The sequence below is a fragment of the Lutra lutra genome, chromosome 4, assembly GCF_902655055.1.
Source record: "Lutra lutra chromosome 4, mLutLut1.2, whole genome shotgun sequence".
Lineage (NCBI taxonomy): Eukaryota > Metazoa > Chordata > Mammalia > Carnivora > Mustelidae > Lutra > Lutra lutra.
This window is the reverse complement of record NC_062281.1, coordinates 183400334-183410480: the sequence shown is the minus strand read 5'-3', so window position 1 is coordinate 183410480 and position 10147 is coordinate 183400334. Positions and strand designations below refer to the sequence as shown.

At 49.5% G+C, this 10147-nt stretch overlaps 1 protein-coding gene across 2 annotated transcripts; it reads right to left on the bottom strand.

Annotated features, from left to right (window-relative positions):
- Positions 1-461: 461 nt before the first annotated feature.
- On the bottom strand, positions 462-7110 carry PLA2G2D (phospholipase A2 group IID). Of its 2 annotated transcripts, XR_007127004.1 has the most exons (5): positions 7013-7110; positions 4427-4571; positions 3625-3731; positions 2303-2410; positions 1970-2034 (listed from the first exon to the last, which is right to left on the bottom strand). XR_007127004.1 is itself a non-coding variant. In XM_047728345.1 (4 exons), the coding sequence occupies exons 1-4, from the start codon at positions 7098-7100 to the stop codon at positions 1889-1891; spliced, it is 486 nt and encodes a 161-aa protein (XP_047584301.1). In that variant the 5' UTR covers positions 7101-7108; the 3' UTR covers positions 462-1888. The 2 variants fall into 2 exon arrangements, 1 of the variants encoding a protein (XP_047584301.1); XM_047728345.1 differs by lacking the exon at positions 2303-2410 and having other exon boundaries at positions 462-2034; positions 7013-7108.
- Positions 7111-10147: the final 3037 nt, after the last annotated feature.

The window sequence follows — 10147 nt, the reverse complement described above, 5'->3', positions numbered from 1 at the left end:
CTGACCTCATCTTAATTTCTTCTAACTTTTGTCTATACTTTACATGCATGGAAACCCAAGATTCCTTAGGTGAGGTCACATGGCCAGTCAGGGGTATGACTAGTATTTGAACCCAGTGCCCATGGTTCTTAATTTCAATTACCTGCCTCACATGAAACGCTGAGCTTCATGTGGAAGTAGGAAACGTGCTTTGACAGTTGTTTCACTTATGTGTGTCACAGGCTGGAGGGCCAGAAGCTCCTGGTACTCCAGCCCTGTTGCTGGGGACACAGCTAATTACATATACATGACAGATCCTTACATGAAGAAACCTCCCATCCATCCATCCATCCATCCACCCGTCCATCCATCCACCCGTCCATTCATCCACCCGTCCATCCATCCACCCGTCTGTTCATCCACCCGTCCATCCATCCCCCCATCACAAGTCAGTTTCCCCAGAAGCTGAGCCTGAGACAGGATTCTTGTGCAAGTGAGCGATTTATTGAGGGCATGCTCTCAGGAGAAACCTGTAAGGCAGCAAGGGAAACAGGCCAGACCAGGCTATGAAGCTAAGCAAAGAGTTGTTCCAGACGTCTGGCCTCAGCCTGCTTCCATGCCGCCCGGTGGTCCTGCAGGGAGGCTGGGGCTAGTCAGTTACGTCCTTCTGGTATTACACTCTCTAGGCACTGGTTAGAGGTGAGCAGGGTGGGAGGGGTGGTAGCTCCCAGCAGACAAGGAGGAGGAGACAGATGTGAGCACACAGCAGCCAAACATCTGGGGATATTGGGGAAAGGGCCCGGTGGGGATCTGGGTGGGGTACTAGAAGCATCTACCACAACCTCCATCCATCCATCATGGGCTCATTTGTCTATGAGCATTAATCAAGCCCCTTTGCTATTTCAGGGAGCAGAGGAAATAAAGATGAGAGACAAAGCCCCTGTCCTCCAGGAGCTCTAGTCCAGTGGGAGGGGATCAGAAAAGGCCAGATGTTATATCCCACTTAAGATCAAACCTGGTAGATTACAGACCCGTAAAGTGCTATGTGGGTTTGGAGGACGGAACAAGCCCTCAGAGCCAAGGAGGAGTCAGCCAGGGGAGGCTTCTGTTGCAAGTGGCCCTGGGACCCTGAGGAGCCTTGGTGGGGCTTGGCCACCTGGGGATGGCAGGAGGAGAGCTCCGCCAAAGTTCCAGCCTGAGAAAGCTCCTGGAAGCAGGAGAGGACACCAGGTGTGTGTGCGGACCTGGGTCTGGAGCAAGAGGACCAGGCAGCTTCATCTGGCCTTTAGCTCCAGAGGGATTCATGGAGTTCCTTCTTGATCCTGGGCACGACTTTGGGTGCACAGATGCAACAAGTCCAAAACGGTCATGGGTGCTTCCCACAAGGACCGCCCAGCCTAGTTTGGGAGAGTGACATAGTGGTGGACAATGCGGGTCCCAAACTCTGTGAGAGGTCCTCCCTGGGGCGGGGGCAGTGGGGGGCTTTGGGTTTTAAGAAGTAGAGCCATGTGGACAGAAGGATCAGCATTGCCCTTCAGAGAGGCCATCCCAGCTGCAGCTTGGACAGTGTGTCGGACAGGGGGAGACTCGGGCTGGCGAGTGACAGGGAGGACCCGCCACACCAGGGCCCCCAAGTCCCCACCCCTAACACCTGCAGCTTCAGCACAAACACCATCCCTAGGGGGCTTCCTGGACTTGGCTTCTTCTCAGATCTTAATCCACGCTCAGAAGGAGCGTCTGCCTCAGCCAGAAAGATTTGGAAGGTCCAAGAATAAGAAGGAGGGTGAGGTGTGGTTGAGACCCTCCCAGGCCAGTGGAGGGGGTCTGATGCTGGGGTAAGGGTGGAGTTCCAGAGCCAGAGATGCTGAGGAACGGAGGAGGGAGTGCAGGGCAGCAGGCTGGGCTACTCCTAGCACATGGGGGTCTGGCCTTTGCAGCGGGGACGCCAGTAGTAACGCAGGTGCTTCTGATAGGTGTCCAGGTTCTGCTTCAGGCAGAGGGCCACCATCTTGTCACAGGCGCACAGCTGCTGCTCGCACCAGCTCGCCTTGTCCGCTGCAGGTGGAGGAGTACAGAGCTCAGTGTCTATTCCTTCCCGAGGCAGAGCCCAGGGTGGCCTTAGGGTGCCTGGAGGGAGCTTCTGAAGGCAGCCCTGTCTTTGCTCAGCTAGAGTACCCTGCCCAGCTGCTTGGGCTCTATCCGCATGACCTTGGGCACGTACGGTGACCTCCCTGGGTGCCTTGCTCCTTTATTCATTTATTCATCCATTTACTAGACAATTGAGCACCCATTCTGTGGCAGGCCCTAGGGGGACAGGACTGACCTGAACTGACGCATACGGTTTACACTTCCGGAGGGGGGCAGATATTCGAGAAGCACAGAAATGGGGATCATGGCCTGTTCCTTGCGGAAGTAAGGGATGACGCAGGGGCTACAAGACAGTAAAATAGGGGAAGGGGACTCAGCACCAAGAGCCATTTGAGCTGAGGTGGGAGGGGTCTGCTCCCCCTGCGGAAAGCCACGACGGCCGAGGGGGTGTGCTCCAGGCAGAGAGGACAGCATGTGCAGAGACTAAGGCTGAACGGACCTTGGTGCATCAGTTTCACTATCTGTCCTTGGGATGAAGGTAAGGGCTGGCCTTGGGGCTGCTGAGAGTACAGGAGAAGCAAAGCGCTCAGCACACAGTAGGTGCTCAATTAATGTTGGCTATTATTATTGCTATTGTCATTATTGAAAGATTTTATTTATTTATTTGAGAGAGAGAATAGAGTGACAGTGAGCATGAGGGGAAGGAGGGGCAGAGGGAGAGGGACAAGCAGACTACCCGCTGAGCAGGGAGCCCGACATGAGGGTTGATTCCAGACCCCGAGACCATGACCTGAGCCAAAGGCAGATGCTTAACTGACTGAGCCACCGAAACACCCCTGTTGCTATTATTATTAAGCCTTCAATGAATAGGCAGTGATGTGATAAGCCCACTTGATTCCCAGCTCTGGGAGCTGCCCGCTGTCTCCAGGCAGGGGCCCAGGGCCGGGGCGAGCGGGGGGGACCCGAGGTCTAGCCCAGGCTCTGTCACCTGCAGCTGGGTGACCCTGGACAAACACTTCTTCCCTCTGGCCTCAATTTCCTTGTCTGTAAAATGGAGATCATCAGGGTGATGCTGCTCGTGGCCGGGCTGCTCTGAGGACCAGTAACGATGTAAGTTGTAACAATGATACCTTACTTAGCCCAAGTGATTGATCTGAGCACGCGCCTGGTAGCAGACCTGTGTGAGGCTCATTCCTTCTGCTCTCATTTTAGCTCTGGAATTACCTTTAGGGAGTAGAATGCTCTTATCATCCTGAGTTTACGGATGAGAATACTGATGCTCCGAGGGGTTAAGCAATGTGTTCAAGGTCACACAGCTGGTTGATTGTGGCTCTGGGATCCAAGCTGAGGTCTGCCGCCCTTCCAGATCCAAACGCCCATTGGACCTCTCCCTACTCCCAGCCCCATTCCTCCAGAGCCCCGCTACTGTCGCTGGACATTCGAGAAAAACAGACAGCTTGAGTGACTTGTGTACTGTCACACAGCACGTGAAGGCAGTAAGCGCCAGACCTCCCTTCCTCAGCCTCTAACTCCAAACCCGAGACCCCTGGCACTCACGGCACTGGATGTCTCCGTGGGAGAAGGTGTAGTTGTAGTGGTCTGTGTGGACATGGCACCGGTGCTGCCTCAGGTTAGCATAGCAGCAGTCATGGTTCTGACAGCACCTGGAGAGAGAGGACAGGAGGAGGGTCAGACAGGGAGCACGGCTGCATGAGGGGGAAACTGAGCGCATGCTATGGAGAGTGCACTAGCTAAGGCCTATTGAGGGCTTCCTGTGAGCCAGGCACGTGTTTCGTGTGTGAATACTCTCTTCATCTTCACTACTACCCTGTGATGGGGGCACTAGTATAATCCCCATTTCACAAATGAAGAAACAGACTCAAGGAGGTCAAGCCACATGCCCAGGGCCACACAGCCTGTAAGTGGTGGATGAGGGAAGTGACCCTGGACCTGGATGGCTCTCTTCCCTCCTGGCCAATTCCCCAGGGGGCCTGGTGAAGATTGCACGAGACAGTGGCAAAAAAGTAGGAATTTTTTTAAATTTTTTTTTATTTTTTATTTTTTAATTTTTTTTTAGGAATTTTTTTTAAAAAAACAGCATGCAGTGGCAGCAGGGAGTGCGTGTGGGTATTCTAACTAGATCAGGGTTGGAAGGGCAGGGGGCCTTCGGAGACTCTGCAGAACCAGCCAGAAGGCAAGCTCCAGGAAGGCCTGGACGGTACCGGGCCTCAGCAGGGTTGCTAGAACAGACCACAAAATGAATTCATGGAATGAATACATGGGAGAACAGGAAAGGGGAGAGTCCTGGGGTGCAGACAGGACAGGACGGCCACCGCCGCCCTACCTGTGAAGGGATTACCTGTCTGTGGCATCTTTGGGTTGACCTTTGCCCCCAGGTCCACAGTGACAGCCATAGGACCAGTAGGAGATGAGGGGTGTCATCCCGGTCATCTGTTTGATCATCTTGTACAGGTTCAAGATCCCGCCCTGGGTTGGAATCACACCTGCCAAAGAGCCCAGCAACAAAGAGAGGACATGGACGTCAGAGGTGGCCAGCGGACCACAGGCCTGGCACCTGTGCCCGGTTGGACCAAACCAGTGACCTTGGATAATAAAATGACAACAGCCACTATGCACTATGGCTGTTAAAAATACAACAATAGTGAGTGTTTATTATGTTTTTTGTTTTGTTTTGTTTTAAAGAGAGAGGGAGAGCTCGAGCAGGGGGAAGGGGCAGAGGGAGAGGCAGAGGGAGAAGCAGGCTTCCTGCTGAGCAAGAAGCCCACAGCAGGACTTGATCCCAGGACCCTGGGATGCTTAACCGACTGAGCCAACCAGGTGCTCATGTAGTCATTTACTGACTTCATTCAGCCTGTGAGATAAATACTCATCCTCCCCACCCAATAAATACTCTTTTTATTTTGGTACTTTCTAGAGGTACAGAAAAGTTGCAAGGAGTTACAAAGCGATCTTATACACCCCTCGCCTTCCCTTTGAAGTTATGATCAGCTTACGTAATTACGGTGTACTTTTGGGAACTAAGAAACTGACATTAGTACAACAAGAACTATGCTTAATGCCCACTTTATAGATGAGCAGCTCGAGCCTCATACTGGGTCACAGTGGCCAGTACATGGAGGAGCTAGGACTGAAACCCCAGGCAGCTTGGCACCATTTCCTGCTTCTGCACTGAGTTTCCAGTCTGTGACAGGAAGACTCACCCTTCTCCCTGCATCCCGCCTTGCACACCCTCTCCCCCACCTCCCTTAGAGAAAGCTACAGAAAAAAGCACTCCCGTGGCTCACCTGGGAGTGAGCCCTAAATTGGGGGAGGGGGAGGTGGGAAGAGGGGATTTGGGAGGGGATCGTGCAATGGGCCAAGGGTGAGATCCCCAGCAGGTTGCCTTGGGCTGCAGCTAAAAGTGACCGGGGGTGTCCGGTACTTGCAGGTCCGTTCTGTCCCCGGTGTGTCCCCTCAATGTACAAGAACCCATGTTGTTACTCCTGTTTGACACGGTGGCTCCCACTGGACACCCTTGCTAAGCCTTGAGGGGACTAATGACCCATCCCCTATCCCAGGCCCACCGGAAGCCCAGTTTGTGGGCTAAGGAAACCGGAGGCAAGCCACAACGGACTTACCACCCACCTTGTGCATTGAACCAGGGACCTGAATTCAGAATCTTGCCTTTCTGGTCTACCTCGTCCCTCTTTCTGCCCCAAGTCTGGCTCTTTCCATGTCAGCTTAGCAATACACAAATAAACTCACACTTGAATGACGTAGTTTTCCTTGCCAGGCAAGCTGTAAGTTGAGCTTTGGTTCAGAATGCTTTGGTATGATAGTCTTATTTCTTATAATTTTAGAGTCAGGAGAAACCAGCTCTGAGACCCCGAGGAGCTCCATGTGGGGTCATGAGGCCTTTGGTGAACTGGCTTAGCTTGTCAGTAATTCCTGTCCTGGCAGTCTTTCTATCCTTTGCTGCCACCAAGGGGGATGGGCGCCCCTCCCCCAAGAGTTACACGGCTATCAGCTCATCACGCACGTGCCGTGCCGTGGGTGAAGCTATTGTTTGCTCATTATTAATCCCACTTGCTAAACCCTTTGGATACATTGTCTCTTCAAAGTCCTAACAACCTTATGAAGAGGGTGTTATTGTGTCCATTTTATAGGTGAGGACATAGAAAGGTGGGGTGACTTGGCTAAGGTCATCCTGCCAGAAGACAGCATTTGAATGCAGGCTCGCCTGTGTATTTTATCTCTCCAGTGTATTGCTTCTTTATGTCTGAGAGATGAGTTCCTGTAGCTTGACTGCGATTTCCTCCGATGGTTTTTGCTGTAGCCCTGGAGATGTGTTCCTCTAAAAAAATTTAGTAGTCCCAGGATTATATAAAGCCCCACTTTAAAGTACAAATCCTTTCTAACACTGGATACTTGGATGGATTGAGAAACAAAAACACCGATTTGCTAGCAAGCACATTTTTACATGATCTGTGCAAGATTGAATGGAAACCGCCCCATCTCCCAACCACCATCAACAGGACCCTCTTCCCAGGTTCGAAGGAGACAATGAACATGAAAGAAAGGGTTCTAAAAGTACATGGTGCTGTGTGTAAGTGAAAGATCATTATTATCTGGTCAAGGTGACAAAGGGGAGCAGGGTGAAGCGGGGAGATCCTTTTCCGTGACTTGTGTCCAAAGTCCTGCAGGCACCTGCTTAGCTGGTCCCAATGTCTGAGCCTCATGGCAGACCAGAGGCACGCTGCACGGCGTGGCAGCCCAGAGCTCCCCAGCCAAAGCCAGCGTTCTAGGGGACCAGCCACTGCTGCTGGCTCCTTGCAGGGGCAGAAGGGTTGAGGACTGGGGACCAGCACAGGGGATCAGAGCAGAGGCTCAGTTGAGGAAGAAGATACAGCGCCCACTCATGTCCCACCTTCCCTTCCCAGCTCACCAGCAAACACCAGCAGTGTGCACAGCAGGGGAAGCTCCATGGTCCCAGCACAGAGCAGTGGATGCAGCTGCTGGAAGTACCTTTCCATACAGGCAGACTTTTATATCAGAGTCACCCCACCCGGCAGAGCCCACCCCTGTCCTTCCCAGCTCTGGCATCTGGCACACTCTTTCCATTTCCTGTTTTTAGCAACGGGGAATTTTATGGGTTTTATTTTTAATACCAGTTTTTTTTTTAAACCTTTTGATTGCAAAATGAACACATTCAGTGGAGGAGACTTGAAAATCATAGACAAAACAATTTAAAATCGCTTGTGAATCCGGTATACACCATTCCCCTTTTTTTTTTTTGATTGAAATCTATTTGACATATAACATTGTGTAAATTTCAGGTGTATAACATGTTGAGTGGATACATTAATATATTACACCATGACTGCCAATTTAGCAATAATTAGTACCTCCGTCACATCATAGAATTATAATTTCTTTTTAGTGGTTGGAATAAAGATCTAATCTTTTAGCAAGTTGAGTGATTACAATGCAATATTGTTGTCTGTATTCTCTAGACTGTGCATTTGATCTCTAGGACTTATTTACTACTTTTGCAAGCTTTTGCTTGTAACATTACCTGTCCTATTTTCGCTCCTCCCTGTCTCCTGGTAACCACCATTTTACTCTCTGTTTTTATGAAGTTTTTTTTTTTTTTTTTTTTTTTTTAAAGTAGTTTCCATGCCTCATGTGGGCTTGAACTACTAACCCTGGATTTGAGATTGAGAATTTCATGCTTTACTGCCTGAGCCAACCAGGTGCCCCCTGCGTTTGGCTTTTTCAGACTCCACAGATAAGTGAGATCAAACAGTATTTGTCTTTCTCTCTCTGACTTATCTCACTTAGCATAATGTCCTCAAGGTCCATTCATGTTGTCACAAATGGCCAGACGGCCTTCTTTTCACGGCTAAATCCTATCTCATCTTGGTATCTCTACCCCATCAACTTCCTTCACCCACTGAGAGGCACCTGAGTTATTTCTACCATTAACCTTTTGTGTCTGTTCTTCTGGTTCTATGGCTTTACAGACCTTTCCACACTTTTCCCTTTCCAGATTAGAAAAATGTTACAAGTAGTCCTTTGTCTTTTCATTGACCCATATAGCTTGAACCTATTTCTATGTCATTAAGGATTCTTTGGTGGTAACAGTTGGCAAGGCAACTCTGTATTCCTTTACACATCTCTGCTGTACATTTAATGAATCCCCTATTGATGGATATATGGGTTGTTTCCACTCATTTATTTTTGTAATACTATTCTAGTCCATACAGGGGTACAGTGAGAGACATCTTGGAGGCTAGATCTCAGTTCGTGTCCAGAATTAATTCAGAGGATCTGTTCCTAAAGTGAACTTGAGCGTCACAGCATGGGCACAATTTGAAGGCAGTTGATGGGTGTTGACATTTTACTCTGTGGGTCTGCCTCTGTTTGTGTAGAAGAATCCTAACATGGCTGATGGTATGGACTCAGCCCAGCTAGGGTGCAGGTGCTGGTGGCAGGCGTTCTAGAGATGATCTCCCACAAACACTCCACTGGTAACCTTTCAAGTTTTAATAGAGGGTCCACTGGTAGTAGAGATTCGTTTTCTCCCATGCCTGTTAAATGGTTCTCAAGGACATAGTCCTCAGACTGACCTTGCTGCCAATTCACCCAAAAAAACGTGCCAGTTAGAGTCACTGCTGAGAGTTCTTTCTCGAGTCTAATTTTTTTCCTTTGTTCCTTGACTCAGTCACCAACCGACCACTTCATCTGTGAGAAAATAATCTTCATGCAAAATAAGCAAGCAGTAAGCTCACCATATGTCCTGGCATTTTCTGCGACATGCCTTCCTGTCATGGGCTCTGTGGTCATTCCCTTACACTGCTCTCAGTGTGGGACTTCACCATACTGTCCTCCAGATACAGGCTCCTGATGGGGATGTGGGTACCTCTCAGAATTCCAGCTTCTCCCTATCTAGTTATCATTTGGGTAGGAGCAAAACCAGCAAGGACCACAGGTTCCTTGTTGATTCCAGAGGCTTTTCCCTAATGGGAGAGAAGACATACCATTCATGCTACAAAGAGGCCTCAGAACCACTGTCTCTGACATGTCCTGAGACCCCAGGGCACACCTGAAAGGATAGGTTTGGGGCCAGAGGGACCTGCTTCAAATTCTGGCTCCTTCTCTTACCAACACAGGCACTCTGAGCCAATTGCTCCCCCTACATGAGTCTTGGTTTCCTCATTCGCTGGTGGGGACAATATGAGGACAATAGTCTCTCCCTTCTCTGATCCCTATGGGGTTTAGAGACCATGTGCATCCAGCACACTGTACCGGGCCCCACCTGTGGAAAGAAGGCCACCACAGAGACCACAGCTCGGGCCGTGTAGCATTTCATGGAGGTGAAGAGGGTGGGAGGTGGTGTTCAAATCCAGACCACCTGGGTTAAGGCTAAACTCCCTGGAGCTCCAGCTGCCTCCCTGGAACATCATGTCTTCCTCTTCCTCATGTGTAAAATGGGAACAATGACAGTACCTACTTCACAGGCCTGTTGCAGGAATTAAACAACATGGTAGGTGAATGGGGCTTGGTCCAAAGCTGGAGATCAACAGAAGGTAGTTATGATGGTTCCCACCATCACCACCATCTTTAACAGTACCATTCCTGCTTCAATGAACAGAAAACAACTTGCCTTTTCTTCTGTGTTGTCAAATCTGCCTTAGTGCTATCCACTGTTCCTTTCCTCTGAGTGTATTTGTTTTTCGCTAGAAATTTGATCTGGGTTTAAAAAAAAAAATCTCTAGATTTTCCTGTCTTAAGCACAAGGAATATTGTTATTATAAGTGTTCTAATAGCTCTATCTACTAATTCTGTCATTGGGGTCATTTCTGGGTCTGTTTTTATTGATTGTTTTTTTCCTTATCATGACTTTCAGGTCACCCCTCCACACACACACTCATTATTATGGTTAACACTGGGATGTTAAAGCTTTGTCTATGTTTAAAGGGTATTTGCTTTATTATTTTTTTAAGATTTTATTTATTTATTTGACAGAGAGAGAAATCACAAGTAGGCAAAGCAGTAGGCAGAGAGAAAGGGGGAAAGC